General features: G+C 34.6%; 3 protein-coding genes across 3 annotated transcripts; 1 reads left to right on the top strand and 2 right to left on the bottom strand.

Moving 5' to 3' along the window:
- Positions 1 to 392: 392 nt before the first annotated feature.
- On the top strand, positions 393 to 1,259 carry LOC136800009 (uncharacterized). The gene is made up of 2 exons (XM_067056629.1): positions 393 to 553; positions 894 to 1,259. The coding sequence occupies exons 1-2, from the start codon at positions 440 to 442 to the stop codon at positions 1,257 to 1,259; spliced, it is 480 nt and encodes a 159-aa protein (XP_066912730.1). The 5' UTR covers positions 393 to 439.
- A 13-nt stretch (positions 1,260 to 1,272) lies between these two features.
- Positions 1,273 to 2,569, bottom strand: LOC136800008 (thialysine N-epsilon-acetyltransferase-like). The gene is made up of 2 exons (XM_067056628.1): positions 2,313 to 2,569; positions 1,273 to 1,920 (listed from the first exon to the last, which is right to left on the bottom strand). Exons 1-2 carry the CDS (start codon positions 2,509 to 2,511, stop codon positions 1,610 to 1,612), a joined length of 510 nt encoding a protein of 169 aa, XP_066912729.1. The 5' UTR covers positions 2,512 to 2,569; the 3' UTR covers positions 1,273 to 1,609.
- A 1,831-nt stretch (positions 2,570 to 4,400) lies between these two features.
- Positions 4,401 to 13,249, bottom strand: LOC136800010 (U3 small nucleolar ribonucleoprotein protein IMP4-like). Its single transcript, XM_067056630.1, has 9 exons — positions 13,216 to 13,249; positions 12,048 to 12,156; positions 11,081 to 11,164; positions 10,153 to 10,262; positions 9,466 to 9,598; positions 8,818 to 8,972; positions 7,363 to 7,457; positions 6,041 to 6,114; positions 4,401 to 4,556 (listed from the first exon to the last, which is right to left on the bottom strand). The coding sequence occupies exons 1-9, from the start codon at positions 13,216 to 13,218 to the stop codon at positions 4,438 to 4,440; spliced, it is 882 nt and encodes a 293-aa protein (XP_066912731.1). The 5' UTR covers positions 13,219 to 13,249; the 3' UTR covers positions 4,401 to 4,437.
- Positions 13,250 to 17,967: the final 4,718 nt, after the last annotated feature.

Below are 17,967 nucleotides of genomic sequence, written 5' to 3'. Positions count from 1 at the left end.
GACCTAAAAATTGCGCAAGAAGTCTTACAATATGATAAATTTTGATAAAAAATTGTGACAATTTTGAAAATCCAAAAAAAGTATTTTTTCATGGTTCCAGTTTACACCCTAGTAGAATGTTTTCTACGGACATACCCCGGTTTTAGCCAGTAATGGCAAATTCAAACTAGACAAAAGTCGTATAAAATTTGCCACTACTGGCAAAAACCGGGGTCTTTTCGTAGAATGTTTTCTACGGACATACCCCGGTTTTAGCCAGTAATGGCAAATTCAAACTAGACAAAAGTCGTATAAAATTTGCCACTACTGGCAAAAACCGGGGTCTTTTCGTAGAAAACATTACGCCATGAATATCATGAACCGTTGTATTTACTGTCAAATAATTTAGAGAAAATAATAGAATAAAGAAAAAAAAATATCAATATTATCACAGAATAGAATGCCATCACAATGGAATGTTTACTTAATTGTGTTGCTCAGCCTCGTTTTGACGATGACGTCATCACACGCCAGACATATGTGTATCGTAGAGTTTATGGACACTGAGGATTGTGTAAGTTGACTTAAACCCAGCTGGCACATAACGTTGTTTAAACGTTAATATAACGTTATGTGGACGTTGTGAACGTTAGATAAACGTTGAAACAACGTTGTGTGCCACCTGCTGAGAAAGCTCTTCGTAGGGGTTACCTTGTGTGGTTTGAATTTAACGTGGATTAATTTTCGTGATTTTCGCGAATTTTGGCCGTTTTTGCGAAATTTAGTCCTTGCAAAATATTTTAGATTCTCGATTTGCCCAAAAAAGTCCACGCAAAAATTAACTCACTTAATTAGAAAGCTTAGCATTGAGCTCTTTAGTCTATAATATTCCTACATTTAATTCCTGTTTTCAGATCAAATACATGAAGGCACACTCACCGTTCCGGCGAATCAGAGCTCAAATCCCACCTGGATTTTCTTTAAATAAAAAACATGATTGGTCAAACTTCATGAACAGAATTGAAGAGGACGATTCCATGGAAACTAAATTATACCAAAATGGCGCATCTTTATATAACCAAAATGAGCTCATTGACAGCAGCGCTGGTTACTATGACAAAAGTAGTGGTTACTATGGAAACGGAGATATCGGTTACATTGATGGTGTCGAGCTACATAGCAACGAGCCTAGAGATGCATATTACCGTAGAATGAGGCTAGAAAATGACGAAGTGAACTCTCATATTGAAAATGCGATGAATCAACAATACTATTCTTGACAGGGAAAATTCGTAAACTTGTAAAATTGTAAACATTTTTGTCTTTAGATTAGAGAAATCTTTTACCTAGAAATACACTTTGTAAACTACTCTGTAATATGTAAAATTATGTACAGATACATAAGTCTGTCCATAGTCATCATAAAAAAACCCTGTCTGGCAATTTATTGTTTTAGCTTTTTGTTCAATTTTCTTTTGTTACAAACAAAAGACATGTTGCGATTTGCACACTTTTTGATCACGTTACCAAAATCTCTGGCCCCGGATCTATAGAAATGATCACATTTTCACTTTCATTTACGGCTACACAGCAGCTGTTTTATAGTTATAATATACAACTACTGCCTGGTTCATTTTTTGGACAACCCAATCATTTCAGGATGGTGAAGGGTGCATACCCGCCACTCTTCTGAATATTCCGCCCCAAGGCGTTTATAGAATTCAATAGCGTTTTTATTCCAATCCAAGACATTCCAATGAACTCGAGAACACCCTTCACTTAAAGCTATCTCATTAACACGCTTTAACATTTGTGTCCCGTATCCTTTACCCCGGAATGCAGGTTCAATATACAGGTCTTCGATTTTGATTGTACGTCCATTCCAGGTTGAGTAGGTTGGGAAGAATAAAGCATAACCGATCATTGTTGTGATTTCTTGCCCTGAATTGAATAGGAACAAAGTCAGAGGGAGCTCATGTAAAAGAGCAAAAAGACAACAAATTACCAAAATGGGCTTTTCCAGAAAAAAATTGAATATGGGGGGGGGGGGTGGGGGGGGTGTAGCATATAACATTTTTTTAGAAATTTACTCCCCCCCGGACATGTGAATTTTGTCCCCCCGGACAGCAGGTCTGACCTCTGGACAAGCATCAGTTGACCACCCAGACATTAGAATTTACAACTTGCTATAAGATTTAACGCGCCTCTCCGGCAGTCATTGTTGACCTCCCTCAGCTCCCGGACTAAGATATATCTATCTACAATAAAAAAACTATTGTTTTCCTGATAAAGGGACAGACTTGCTTTTAAGGAAAAAAAACATGAAAGGTTACCTGATTCACCAGTGCTGATGACCTCACCAATAAGACAACGAAACCATTTCTTTTCACTGAAACCATCACGTATCAATTCTTCTTTTGTTATTTTGACACGTGATTCAGGCTCATTTTCAAAGACAGCTAAATTGACGATCAATTTCATGATGTCATCACAATCATTCGAAACAGCATCACGCATAACGAACGATTCCATTATTGTTTTTTTTTGTTTTTAAAAAATCTAAAATTTAAAATTAGAATAACAGCAGAATAAAGAAATTAGATATCAGGCTGTTGACATCCAAAAAACGGACGCGTGCTTCTTATACCTTAAATAGATTAATTTTGGCGGGGTTTAAATTTGATGAATTTGGCGAATTTTAACAATTTAAACTCGCCAAATTAAATCCCCGCCAAAATTTCAAAAACCGACCATTCGCCAAAGTAAATCCCCGCCTAAAATCGCATTTTGGCCAATCGCCAAATTAAATCCACGCCAAAATTAATCCACTTAACGTAATACCTGAGGTTTTGTAGAGATCTACGATTCAGACTAATTAGATATAATCTCTTCGGAAAGAAAGCTAAAATTTTCCTTTTTTCATAAAAATACAACGAATTAACTTTGCTCTCTCTCTGTTTCCTAGAAGAAATATACGGAATAGATATTACACATCTGCCTGGTAAGTGCGCCATGAATCTACTTTTGGTTTTACTTGAAAACGCACTTCTTTTGAAAAAGAACATATTCCACACCATACTTCAATTTTGAACTTTATTTATTTGAAAAATCATGGTCGACTACGATTATTATTCAAAACACTAGCCGTCACCCGGCGTCGCACACACCGAGCTATCAATATTATCGAGTTTATGTATCGGAAGATATAGTGGGGTCGTTTAGCATAATTTACGGGAAAAAAATAAGATCTAGCTGAAACTTTCTCCAGACATTTTCTATAGGATGGTTATGCCTCAGGAAAAAATCCCCTAAAATCCCACTGGTGGAACATCCCTTTTTTGGGACATTTTTTTTTCTCCCAGGCAAAACCCTAAGGGCGAAATTTTTTGAAGATTTCAAACTCATTTTCAGACATTATCAAGTATACCATTCGAAAGCTCTTGAAAAACTATATAGAAGACTTTTAAACGGGTATAGCCGATTTCATAACTCAAGATAATTCACGCAGGAGATGCTATTTATGGTCAATTTTAGTTAGAATTAGACCAAAATGTGGCGAAAAGTGGAACTTGTGCATGAAATATCTCGAATTAGGTAAGGAAATCGGCTATAACCGTTTAAAGTCTTCTATATAGTTTTTCGAGAGCTTTCGAATGGTATACTTGATAATGTCTGAAAATGAGTTTGAAATCTTCAAAAAATTTCGCCCTTAGGATTTTGCCTGGGGAAAATAGAAATTGCCCAAAAAAGGGATATGTTCCACCAGTGGGATTTTAGGGGATTTTTTCCTGAGGTATAAGCATCCTATAGAAAAGGTCTGGAGAAAAGTTTCAGCTAGATCTTATTTTTTTCCTACAAACAGCCTGTATTTTTGTAACACGACCACACTAATATCGAAGACGACGGTAAGTGAAGTTGACGCAATACAAAGTCGATAGTTGATCGATGTACGGCTCTATATCGCCTTTGCTCACCTAAACAGATGGCGGTTTTTTGACGTTTTTACCGTCGCCGAGCAAAGAGGACGGCGATTTTGGTGACATGTCGATTTTGGTGACATGTCAATTTTACTTTATATCGTCTGTGCGGGCATTTTTTGCCCGTTTTATCAACCGAAACTCGATCCAATCCTTTTTTAGACTTTTTTCTATTGTCTATAGGTGCGAAAAAAAGACTCTGGCGGTTTTAGGGTGGTAAAACGGACAAAAAAATGCCCGCGCGGCAATTGGCGGCTACGGGCGAAATAATGTATTGATGAAATTTCAGTAGAGTAAAATGGAAGCCTTAGATATATACCACAATCCTCTTGAAAAGCCTTATTGAGTATGTATGTATGTAACATATTTCTAATCAACTGATGAATGCGTAAGCAAGAAACTTAAAGCATTGAGAAGAAATACACCGTTTCTTAATCTTTATGTATGTAAAATATCTTTTTATAAAAACCGTTCCTTATCATTATTCAGCAGTATCGTCTCCCAGATGTTTCCGTTTGAGTGAAGTGTTCATGTAAGGTTTCAGTTTCCATTCAGTATCTGCTTCTGATTGGTCTAGTGTTCCTAGTTTGATCTCGTGCACTACATAAAAAGAAAAAAATAACCAATCAAATGTCTGCAGACACAGCAAGCTTTTTATATCTGGTACGTCGAATGAGGAAATTTAAGCGATTATATAGGAATTTAACCGATGAAGAGGAAAATTTCGGTTTTTTTTGTTAAAATCTCCTGGTACGGCAGTAACCGTCATAAATTTATCTGACACAGGTGGAATTTTATGTCTTGAAAATGTCTGCAGACACGGCAAGCTTTATATATCTGGTACGTCGAATGAGGAAATTTAAGCGATTATATAGCGATTTTACCGATGAAGAGGAAAATTTCGTTTTTTTGTTAAAAAACTGCCGCATCCGTTGCGTCGTGCCTGGTTATACCACAACAGTTCATTCACCCATTCCGTCCACACTACGCTTTCAAGCCTCCCACTCAGAAATTAGCATTAGAAAAAATATGAGTTCAGGACAATTTTAGGGAATTTTGGAGTAAACTATATGATATTTTAAGACTTTTACATGAAATTTAGGATTTTCTATGAAAATATTGATTTTTTCTGTTTTTGCTCTAAAGGAACGTGGATGATCTGACCAAGACGTTCAACCAAAACATTTTAAATTGGTGCAACTGTTTTACTTTAGTCAATCACCACGCTCACAAGGTCCAAAATCTGGATGAAAAAGACTAAAGCAGTCTAAAAGAAATACTTTAGGCGTACAAACTTGCGCGATTTTCGCGAAAGTAAATGTCTTTGAAAATTCTTAAGAGGGCAATTCGCGAAAGTTTATAATCACAAAAAAAAATCTGCAAAGAAAACTTACTCAAATTTTCCTCTTTGATGATAACGAGGATAAAATTTAGTGTAGAAATCATGCAAAAAAAGTCCATCAATTGTGGTTTGAGTACATTTGAACGATCAAAACACTGGTTTAATGAACCGAAAACTTGGATTTTCTACTTAAAATATACCTAATTCGCAAAAGTTTCTGCTTGCGAAAGTTTCTGCTCGCGAAAGTTTGTACGCCTTAAGTAAATAAATTCGACTTTTTATTCAGGCTGTACATAACTAGTACTATGACAAAGTGTTAAAGTCAGACAATCTCTTCCGATACCAGTCGGGTCACTCAACAGGTCAACGGATCAGCAATATTGAATCTTGACCGTAAAAGTATCTGAAAAATCACTGTTTTGATGTGGTAACAGAACCACTGACCATTATATTTATATACCCTGGACAAAGTTTCTCAATCTCAGCCAAGCAAAATCTTTGATCGGATTTTTTTTGAAAGTGGTAACTCAAGAGCGATGTAAATGCATCGAGAGATCTTAATACTTTTGATGATGTAGCGCCGTTAAACGTCAATTTTTAACATTGCGATGGCTTCTTTGCGGTTACCACTTTAAAAAAACTCCGATCAAAAATAGTGAATTCAACTTTGTCCAGGGAGGAATATACTTAGGTCAGTCGATAGAACAGGCCAGGGAAAACTCTTTTCAAATTTTCAACTTACGTTTCATTTCAAAGCGGGGACCAACCTCTGACATAACTATCTCTTTCCCATCATTTCGTTTGTATGTATGATGCCTGCCAAAGGGAAAGGAAAAAGTGTAACTCCACATTTAATAATTCATGATAATGTACCATTACAATGTCTTCCACGAACCCAACAGCTGATTGGTTGAAAGTGACGTATTGACTGATTTTACGTCACTTACAACCAATCAGCATTATAGAAGGACCTTTAATTCATGATATGCACCATTGCAATGTCTTCCACGGACCCAACAGCTGATTGGTTGAAAGTGACGTATTGACTGATTTGGAAATTGTATATTTCATTTTAAGTGTCATGCTTTGGGTCACCTCTTTCCAATGGAAATACATTTTAGTAAAAATTCAAATTATTTCGGACACAGTTACCCTCCAAACCTTATACCTTTTCCTGGGTCAACCGGTAGGTCCATGACATGTACAGCTTTTCTGTTGGCCCAAAGCATGACACTTAAAATCAAATAGGCCCAGTAGAGGGTCTTTAAAACAATAGATCTATTGTTCAAATACAATACAATGTTAAGCATATGCCGAACATGAGCAAGGGTCAAACTTTTCTTAGAAAAAAATGTTTCAGTTGATTGGTTGAAGAAATTAATATTTGGGAAAATCTGATTTTTATCGAAATTCAAGTTTTCGCCAAAGTTTTTTTCAAAATTTCCCAAAAATAAGCCCAAGGATTTTTGCCTTGAACGCTCAATTAGATTTGATCGTGTCAAAATGAAGCTGCTTACAAAAGTTAGTGCTCGACTAATGTGTCATTACAAGCGATTTGAAAGTACAAATGAAATGGAGCGTTCCAGAACGTTCCATGACGTTACTAGTACGTTCCAGTACGTTCTCGAACATTCAGCGATGTTTCAGAACGTTTCAGAATGTTCTATGACGTTCCTTTGCGGCCAAAGGCTAATATTTAACTCAAGAAGAATGTAACTGTCCCCAACGTTTTAAGACATTCTGAAACTAGTAAATAACAGGGAGTGAGAACATTCCTTATGTTCGAAACGAACGAACCATTCCATTTTATATGTATTTATAAAAGTCGCTTGTGATGACACAAATTTGAAGCAGTTGATGGTCATGCTACCTTAAGGATATGTAATCGTCCTTATTTGCGAATATCCTTTGGTTTGAAAAACTAATTTCCCATAGGACAAAAATACAAGGGAACCGTCCCCATGGGTCTCAGCCTGAAAACTAAACAGTTGTACACATGGAAAGCAGTTCCAATGTTTCAAGGCTTAGGGTATAGCAGTTCACGTAGGGAAATTACAATACTACCTGAAGGATATGTAATCGTCTTTATTTGCGAATGTCAATATCCTCTTAGAGTCTTCTTTAGGAACAGGAAACAAATACTTCAATATACTTTGAACCTAAAAAATGATAAATAAAATCATACGAATTACGATAGTACACAGTGTTACAAAATAAAAAGTCTGGAAAATGAAGATGAAAGAAGAAGAAGAAAATCAACTTCTTGTAGAGGTGCTATGTTCACACCATTGAATAACTGGAATTTTGGATAGCAGCAAGGGTTAATACACAGGTTGCAAAATTAAAGTCTGAAGACAAATCACGTTTTTACTCAAAATTCTTATGTGCTTGTTACATGACATTTATTTCTGATTGGTTCGAATTTTTTGGCACTAATATTATTATTATTATTATTATTATTACGAATATTTATACAGGATATACACCTCAGTTATATAAATATACTGTTTTCCATCGGGTCCTGTAAAATAAAGTTATCAGCTGTAAGTTGTAAAACAAGTAACACTGGAATAAAATCACATGAACTTTTTCAAGTAATCACATGTTTTGACTGCATTGATGTATTTTGCAACCCGTGTATCAAAGATACAGTTGACGCTCTCCAATTCGATTTTCAAAGGGGAATTTCATTTTCATCGAATAAGGGAGCCATATAATATGGTCGTTTAACGATGACTTTCAATATTATTGAATAATGGAAAGTATCAACGGAGAGCGTCAACAGTACTTTAGGTAAGATGCAAAGCTCTAAACAGGAGACTCCAGACAAAACTTCGGTAAACAAAATAGGTTCTACAGGTAGAAACAAAAGTCAGCTCAAACTGGCGAAGGAATAACTGAAACTGAAAAATTTTTTGCAGAGATTGAAGTTCTATGTTCACAATGTATTGTACAAACGCATGTAAAATTATCACTTACTTTATTACTGGGATTAATTTTCTCATCCGCGAAATATTAAGATTTCGCGGGGACTTAATATCACGGATGACTCTATTGTGAGATAGTATTTTAACGATTTTCTACTATTTTTGCTATCTTCCTACCGAACTATGCATTTGGATGACACCCAAATCCGCAAAATCCGCGAAATTTAATCCCCGCGAAAATCAATCCCATTGAAGTAGAATAACTTTACCTTAAGGCACTTTTCTCAGTAAAGTCCCATCTTCATTGCGAACATTTTTGAGACAAAAGCAATAAGTCTTTAATCCAAAAATAGGACTGATGTTTGGCAATCAAACCCAAATTCATAAAGTCCAAAAAAATTTATTAGACAGACATCATTAGGCAGTTTTCGGCCCAAATTCGCCTCAAAGACTATTTTTTTCGAAAATCGGGCCCTATTAGATTTTGAACATTACCCTTTTACATCATTGTGCAAAAAAATCAGAAAAAAATACAAAGCCAATCGTGAGTCATGCTTATCCCCTTAAAAAACAACAAAAAGGAAATACTCACCCTTTGTCCAAGTTTAGTTTTGAAATTATGAAATATGAGGTGAGGGAATACTTCAGACATTTTGCCAACGTTGGGAATATCATGTCTCAGTACTGTATTTGATAACGAAAAATATGCCGTAGGGCCAAATGGTAGATGTGATATAACCATGCCGTCTAAAAAAAATTGACGAATCAAAAATAAACGTCATTATTTTTATAAGCAACCCCAATAGTTGGCTCAGGGCTAGAGTTGTTAAGGATTTTCCGGATTTCAGCCAAAAAGTTACTTATGATGGATTTTGAGCCGAAAATACCTTGCAAAATTAAAGGTTTTGGTTTTTTATCTCATTTTATATCCAAAAAGGAACGCCTTTTATGTTGACGAAACAGAAATGACAAGAATATCTCACGGTATGGAATTAGAAAGGGTGCTCTGATTGAAAAAAAAAACTGCATTCCACTGGTAGGACATTGCTTCTCTTTTCTCCAGACAAACCCTAGATCTTTAGAAACTCATTCTATAAAGCAATTTCATGCGGCGACTTTTAAACAGGGAAAGCGAAGTTCCGCCGCAGAACCACTCAATTGTGGCACCGGTGTGCCAGTGTGACCACTCGGTGAACGATCCAATACAATCAACTGATTTAGCAATCTGGTTACAACTAACCCGGCTCTCCTCTGTGTTCGTGTATGATAATCAAATCTGTAACATCGTTGGCTTTGCACGCTGAGACCAATTGACCCAAAACAAAATTACCACGATTCAACCGCTGACTGTTTGGAAGGATTAGTTTTATTTCCTGGTAATGAGAAAAAAAACGAAGAAAGAGAATGTAATGTTATAATTTGAAGCCATTTTTCAAGTTTAAAATTTAAAAACAGTCAAGCAATATATTTCGGTGGAATCACCATTCTCAAGCTTATAAAATACAAGTGAATGAAATGTAATGATCCTAAAACAAAGCATCATTTTGCATACCGTAAGTTGGTCTAATGTCGACACCCTTCTTTATCGCTTTATCACCCATCTTTATCGATTCCCTTCGGAATCGCCGATGGAAACTATATTTTTTGCTTAGCGATCAGGGAAGAAAAAATCTTTTGTCTATCAGTGATCCCGACCTTCCTATTATTCCTTAAAAAAGGATGTCGAAATTAGAAGAGGGATGTCGACATTAGATCAACTTACGATAACTTAAAGTTTTCAAAATAGAAAAAGTCTTGTTTGAGGGTTGCACTGAGATTTATTGCCCGTGGTCAACAAGTAAGGGCCGAGCTTGCATTGACCATTGCTAAAAAACTCATTCAGACCGCATCAAAAAAAAACAAGCCGGTTCACAATCCTGCATAATACCTTTGCAAACAATTTGAGTTTTGAACTTGGATTATGTGAAGTGGTGATCATTAATTTAGGGTCTTCTACTCCTGCCCATCTGTATTCGTCATCGATATGATCTGTAAAAGCTGTTAAAGAAAAACTAAAACCTTTTAGTTTCATAAACGTTAAATATCAGGGAAGAAAAAAAAACATTGAAAAAGAATCTTGCAATTTCTGGGTATAATGGTAGTTGACCAGTTGACCATTATTTTTTAATACTGAAAGTAACTGTCTTATCCAAATAATCTTCGAAGATATATCATGATTTCCGATATCGGTTGATTAAGCCCTTAACTGATGAATAAAAGCTTGACATGAAAAAAATTATTTCTTGACATAATCATAGATCCATTCATTCACCTTTAATTAAAAGCGCCCGCTAAAAGGATTAAATCATAAACGGCTTCTTTTGTTTTTTACTTTTCAAATCACGTGTTCGAAGTCATATTTAATGTTCGATTAGCAATACAAAGTCTTCCTTCTAGGGAAATCCCGAGTTGAATGTTTGAAAAAATTATGAACATGTTCAAACATTGTTTCAAACATTTTTTTGGATATTTTTGTTGAAAAGATACGATTTTTGACTCCGCAAACCGTCAAACACTGATCTCAAACATGAAACGTCACGATACTTGAAGAGCAATGTTTGACGGTTTACTCCCAGCTTAAATTACTCAATTACAGTAGGGCTCATCTATGACTTACAATGGAACTAATTTTCGCCAAAATTTGATTCACGCTAGGGTAAAGTACGATAAGGTTCCAAGAAAACATAAAAATGCAACATATCAAAAACCTGAACAAGGGTTTGAATAGAGAAAAAAACAACAACAACAATTTTTTTAAATGAAAAGATCAACAATCTATCTGTTAACAGAATACAAAATAATTGATAGAAACTTACCATCTTGCTCCTTCTCATCATAGGCTAACAATTTACGGAGTTCAACTTCATCTTTTCTCAATTCTGTTGGGATTGCTTTTCCCTCTGTATAAAAAAGAGAATAGAAGCTCTGATTTGGATGCAGCTTTTCTAATTCAGATTTATTTGTTTCGCTTTCGGCAGAATTCTGAGTTTTATAGTACAGTAAGCACTTTTACGTCAACATTTGCGTCGGCAATAGCCGAATGTCGACGTAATTAGAATGGCTGAGGGCCATTTCCCCCTACTTATTCCAATTTTGAATTCAAGTGGGCAGAAAGTTGGCTATTTTGAGTCGATGTATTGCTTTCTTTGACTTAGTAGGCAAGGCAGAAAGTTGGCTGTCTAAAGAAGAGTTAAAAATTGCGACAACAGTCGCTCTTCTTTCTATAGCTATCTACCCTAAGGTAGGGGAGGGCGACACTACTTTTATTCTTGGATTGCTCCAATTGCCACTGTTAATTGCTGAGTATTTAGACATCATTACCATTTTGAAATCTTTTGCATGGCCTGACCAAGTACTAAACACATTTAAAACACATATAAACATTTGTATAACACAAAATGATAGCATTGTCGTTGTCAAAAATCATTTTTCACTTTTTTAACTTCTAAAAAGGACAGATTTTGTAGCTAATTTGAAAATAGAGATCCCAAAATAAATGTATGCCCTGAGGTGGATTAGATTTAGCGCGGATTAATTTTCACAATTTTCGCAACTATTAGCCATTTTTGACCAATCTTCATGAAAAATTTAAAATCCTAAGTTTTAGCCAAAACATTACCAAATATTATAAATGTAATCATGAATAATTGGGTAAAAGTTTGAAAATACAGAAGTTTGCGAAAAAAGGCCACCGGAAAATTAATCCTACGAATAATAAGGTAATTTTTTTTTAAAACATCCTTTTTGAAAAGAAAAATGAAATAACTTTCAACAAAAACATACCATCCAAAGCATTCTTTAACTTTTGTTTCTTCTCTTGGATGCTTCTTTTTTGGTCTTCCAAAGATTTTCGATATAAATATTCTTTTCTTAATCTGACTTCTCTTCGAATCTGAAAATGAAGGGTTATACCATTGCCAATCTGAATCACTTCAACAAATTTCACCTTGGTCTATAATAATATTGTGTGACACAAAAACAATCCATTGTTTTCAAAATTTCATATACGTTCAGGAAAATTTTGCTAAGACATCGAAGAACAAATTTGTTTTCAGCTAGGACTGGAAAAAGAGGAGTGGGTAAAAACTTAATTAATTAATTTTTTTTGGTGCATTGTCTTAGGTTTCTTCTTTCGTGAATCAGTAAAACTACTACAATTAGTGCCATAACATATTGGCAATTATGGCTATTTTACCATTTTTTGAAAATTGAAGTTCGAGCGAGAATGTCAATTTCTGGCTTTCAACTTGATTCCATCAAATATTTCAATCTGGGAGGGATTTATTGGTTTCTAAGGCTATATTTCAAGTCCTACCAGACCATTTTTGAACTCTAACCTTCTAACCTAATTTAGAGCGCTTCCAAATTGTTTGTGGTTATAAAATTTCGTGGGGTATTTCCCTTTTGTGCCAAGTATTTTGGCACTGATTGTAGGCCTTTTTGCCTGAAGTGGATAAAATTTTCCCCTGGACTTAACTTTTTACTTCATTATTCCTTAGAGTTAAAAAAGTTCTGATTTCCTGTAAGAAAACAAATTTTGGCAAGAACAAATTTTAGCAATTTCCAATCAAATCATTTGCTGCCTCTTTTTATAATATTTGAAATTTTATCCGTAATTTTTGTCAAATTACACATTTCAGGCAAAAAAAATTAATCCACCAAATAAAAAAACCATGTTATTCACTAAAAAAGGTTATTGTCATTGCTCAGCTCGTCAAGATTAGTTCCCTTAGAGTAGTTATATTACATAGTCCAATTACAGCAACATTAGTAACTTGTGGCGACAAAGTGCTCTATACCAAGGTAGAGCTAAATTCAAAATTTTATTTTTCTTTAAATTCCAATTTAAAAAAAGGTTAAAGCTAATTATACCAAGCAAAACCCAATCCACTTAAGATAAAATATAGCCTACTTGCTTTAACTGTAAATTTCATATGTAATAATATCTTACCATTTTTGAAAAGTTGTAATTTTTTATTGTTTTCCTGAAATCAGACAAATCAAATAGGTAAATTTCAAGCTTGAAAGAGCATAATACCTGGTACTAACCTGGCCTAGAATTAAATCTGTGAGATACTTTAGGAGGATGCGCTTGCTTTTTCATTCTTTCTTCACTTTAAGCAGTAAGACTTCCCTGCCGATGCCCCAAATAAAACAGGAACGAATGTTTGAGGAGCAAAAAATTTTTATCCCTGTGTAAAAAAACTGCGCTGCTAAGATAAGTCAATTTAGACTAAAACTCATGCATCAATATTAGGGAATTTCGAGTGTGGGATTGATTTTACTTTCGTTTTCAATGGTTTCAGTTTTGATTTCATGCAAAAATCTTATTTAAGGGGTGCTGGCCCATAGTTACAGGGGCTTGAGCAAAAAACTAAAACACAGAAAATTTCAAAATCATTTCTATTGAACCATCAAAAAAATGAAAATTTTCCATGGTTCAATTTTTTGCACCAAATATTTATGATCCTAAATTCTAGTTATTTGCAGTACCGTAAATCCTCGAATAAGCGCCCCGCTCGAATATATATATAATATTTGAATATTGTTATTGATTGAATAAGATATTGAGTAGATACTTGTGTCTTAAAAAGAAAGAAAGCGATTAAGAATAAAATGATAGAAATTGTCAAATTTTTCTTTTATTCATTCTTTTTTGAAAAATCAACTCTTTTAACAGTTAAGTTTAAGCAGATTCCGAATTTGTTGATATACGAATTTCTGAAATAAAAAAATAAGCGCCCTGCTTGAATAAGCGCCCCCTTAGAGCCTGAAAAATTAAATACCTTAAAAGGGAAGAAATTTTCGTGGAAGAAATTTTTGTGGAATTTAATTTCGCGAATTTGGGCGTAATTCGCGAAATTAAATTCCGCGAAACACACCAAAATTGTTAAATCGCAAAATTAAATCCCGCGAAATTCGATTATTTTCCTTCTTCTTTTATTTTGTTGTTTTTGACCAGGTATTACCAAAAAAGATGGAGACAATTGATTTTTAAGCATTATAACATGTATTTTTTATCTAATATAAACAAATATAAACAACTCTTCCGTGAAACTTTTAAAACTGGCTCATTTGCGAAATTTGCCATATTGAAACTCTGATTCGCGAAATTAAATTCCGCGAAAATTTCTTCCCTTAAGGTAAGCACCCGAGCGCTTAGTTGAGGATTCACGGTACTTTGTTTACCATCTAACTCTGGCATTGAATTCCGGCTTTTTTTCTGAATTGAAAATGAGAAAAAGTCTATGCCTTGATGGAAACAAATGAACGAGGCAGATAGGATGTTGTACGCAAAGTACAAAAAAGTAGCGAGCATCAGCCAAAAAGAAGGAGCGCATTACTAGGGAAGTCAAAATTTCAAATTTATTTGTCAAATGTCAAACCAAGATTAATGAAAAGCCCTTATCCTCAGAAAGAAATGAGAGGTCAGTTATTTTTCAACCTTTAGTAGTTTTTCAGATATTCCATTTTATAAGTTCAAATTATTTTTTTAAGGGTGTATACCATTTAACTCAGATCCCGCAGAGTCAAACAAAAAGATCATTTACCTAAACTAAGAACTAACCCAACCATCAATTTTGCAAGATATGACTTTGATGGTCAAACAAAAAGTCAATTACTCAGGCTTTATCATTTGAAAACTCCAGGCGTGTGGTCAATCACACTCCTAAAACCTTACTTTTTGTAATTAAGCCGTGTTAGGAGTGCTATGTACGACTTTTAGTAGTGGAATCTGAATTTATGGCGTGTGATTGATCGCATTCCTCAGGGATTTTAGGTGTGTGTGGAGGTGTGCGCGTGCTATTGCACGTTTAATGATGCAGCCTAATTACTATTCGCACGGCGAGCACTGCAGTGACTTCTTTGGACTCGGCTAACTATACTAAACAACATTAAACGGTACGCAACCATAGATACGAAACGAAGAAAATGAAGAATGTTTGAATAATGTTTTTATAAAAAAATGCCTCTAAGTTACTATAAATATTTTAAAGTTTGACCATGATTTTCTCATTTTGGTTGGTCAATGAAAACAGGATTGGTTTGTTTATCTTGTTTAAAGAATTTTCTTTTAGTGACATTTCATTGGTTTGAATTACGCATGGTCACACTTTGTTGCTTCAAAAAGATTACATCATCAAGAAAATAACAAGAATAAATTTTGGATCATCTTTTCAAAAGTCAGTTTAAAATTGAACTATTCCACTAACTGACTTTTTGAGTAATGTTAGGGAGGTCGAAGCTCGCCATTGCGGCAGTAATAAAAACAGGATTAAAAAAAAAAATCTCCAAACTTACATAACTCCAAGGAAAGGAAAGGAAAAAAAGGAGGGAAACATTTTTTAGCATAAGTGTTTTTTCAACTTCAAGAGAATTTATTCAGCTTTCTTTGGCAAAATTATCAAGTGCGCTTAATTCCAAATTTTTTGTTCACAGCACGTGAAATCTTTTATATAATTAATAAATAAAATATTAATAAATTTAAAAAATAGGATTTTTGCTTGAAATATTGCGTTTTAGCAGGAATTTCAATTCCAAAATGGGGGGTATACCCAAATCCCAAACCCAAATGACTTTGATTTTCCTGCATTATTTCCAGAATTTTATCACTGCAAGAAAATTGGGGCCCATGTCTATTGTCATTTTAGAGATTTTTTCATTCCAAATTTGGGTTTTTGCCTGAAAAATGGCTCTTAGCAGGGATTCTATTTCCATAATTGCAGAATAAAACGCATCAAAGACCCAAGACCCTCACGGCCAGAATACTATCACTGCAAAAAAAATTTCAGTCAGCATTCAAACTCAGTTTGTAGAAGCTTGCCTTAAAAAATGTCATATTTTAATAAATATATGATTTTTTTAGCTAAAAGGCAATTTTTGAAGACGCCATTATGAATTTTGACTTTATTGAAGACTTCCATCTTTGAAAATTTTAGACATGTGAATTAATCAGTTTAAAGTTTATGAACTTGCAAAATTGGCCTTTAAAAGCATTTTGCTACCCAAGATTGGCTTAAAACGGCTCGTTTAGGGCTCCAATAGGCAAAATTTTCAACCCAATATGATTATTTTGTTGTTTCTTCATAAAATTTAGTACAGCAAATGAAAAAAATAAGATTTATAATAGTTGATATATTTACAGGCCTGAAAAGGCCAGGAAATTTTTTCCAATTTTTGCCTGTAGTGGGAATCAGTACCCCCAGGGGGGTTCGGCCAATTTTGGACTTCTGACCTTAAAAATTGCACAGAATGTCTCACAATAGGTTAAATTTTCATAAAAAAACTACATCTTGAATTCTTTGAATCTTTTTACATTCGAATGTTTATGTGTTTACATTTTCTTGAGAAAGAAGAAGGGGAAATCCAGCTGGGAGACCCAACTTCTCTGTCTGTGTGGTTTCAAAAAAATATCAAAGTAATAGACACAGTATAGTAGCCGGGAATTATACAAGATGCAAGAATCAATCGCAGAATTTGATTGGCTAATATTTTATTGTTATGATTTGATAAACAAAAGTATGACATCAAACAGCTCTATTGTTTCAAGAAGTGGCGCAAGCTTTTGAATTGTTTTGAAAAGATAACGGTTTTTTCTTTTGTGATTTGAAGTGATTTGAATTGAGTCAATAATTCCATACTCTGCATTTCAGTGAAGTTATGAAGTTGTTGGGATTTTGACAGGATAGAAATATTTTTGTAACAGAGTAAGGTCTCCAGACTAGGGGAAATCTTTCTGATATGTTGCCTTCTTATTATTTATGCTGAGGGAAAAACCCTTTGTTGCGACAATATTCGAATGTTTTCTCTTTCGTTCGGATTCGAAAAGTAAATATCATATCTGGGAAAATCCCTCTGATTGGAATGTTTACTTAAGAAACTCTTCTAAAGAGGTTTTCGCGGTTTTAGCCTCTACAAAGGAGAGTTTTAGAAAGTATAAAATCGTTCTGTAAATTACACAATATATACTATTATGCATTGATGCATTATGCATTATGTTTTATGCATTATGTGCACCCGTCCCAAGATATAACGATTTTAAAATCGAAAAAATAAGCGTTATAAACGATTTTAAAATCTTATATCTCGCCAACGGCTGATCTAACCATAATATACCATAATAGAGCCATAAAAACAATGATAGAGCCATGCATAATTACTGTATCATGCATATTGTAATAATTATGCATGGTTTTATCATTGTTTTTCTGCTGGACTACATAATTATTCAACAGGGTGGCCTCTTTGAAAAAAGGTCTATTATGTAGTCCAGCCATAAAAACAATGATAGAGCCATGCATAACTGTATCATGCATCTAGGCTAAAAAAAGTGAGAAAAGACACTAACGCCATTTTTTAATGAGTGTTGTTATGATTTCTTTGATTGCGGCCGCGTACAGGAACTCGCCAAATGTTCCTATAACTGCTCAAGCTAAAAAAGAATATGGATTTGGGCAATTGAGGCAAAACTTTGCAAAAAGCTGGTGTTTTCCATAAATCTGAGAATCGCGATAAGGTATCTTCGACAAAAAACTTTCGAATTTTTTATCGGCATTGGGCTACATACCGATAAAAAAACAAGTATTGAGACGAAAATCCTTTCAGCCAATGCCTTTCTGATTTCGTCCACAAACTCCACTGAAAGCATATGATTTCACAGGACCCTGCCGACGCACCGGACTTAACGAACACCGGACACGCG

The sequence above is a fragment of the Clytia hemisphaerica genome, unplaced genomic scaffold, assembly GCF_902728285.1.
Source record: "Clytia hemisphaerica strain Z4C2 unplaced genomic scaffold, Clytia hemisphaerica genome assembly, whole genome shotgun sequence".
Taxonomy (NCBI): Eukaryota; Metazoa; Cnidaria; class Hydrozoa; order Leptothecata; family Clytiidae; genus Clytia; species Clytia hemisphaerica.
Note: the sequence above shows the minus strand (reverse complement) of the source record. Positions and strands in the feature narration are given on the sequence as shown.

Excerpts from the sequence above, each read along its gene's own strand:
- LOC136800009 (XM_067056629.1), top strand. The coding sequence starts at position 440 with ATGCCATCACAATGGAATGTTTACTTAATTGTGTTGCTCAGCCTCGTT. Across the intron at positions 554-893 it reads TTATGGACACTGAGGATTGT|ATCAAATACATGAAGGCACA; the intron begins GTAAGTTGACTT and ends TCCTGTTTTCAG.
- LOC136800008 (XM_067056628.1), bottom strand. The coding sequence starts at position 2,511 with ATGGAATCGTTCGTTATGCGTGATGCTGTTTCGAATGATTGTGATGAC. Across the intron at positions 1,921-2,312 it reads CATCAGCACTGGTGAATCAG|GGCAAGAAATCACAACAATG; the intron begins GTAACCTTTCAT and ends TATTCAATTCAG.
- LOC136800010 (XM_067056630.1), bottom strand. Across the intron at positions 9,599-10,152 it reads AACTCAAATTGTTTGCAAAG|GAAATAAAACTAATCCTTCC; the intron begins GTATTATGCAGG and ends TCTCATTACCAG. Across the intron at positions 8,973-9,465 it reads CGAACACAGAGGAGAGCCGG|ACGGCATGGTTATATCACAT; the intron begins GTTAGTTGTAAC and ends AATTTTTTTTAG.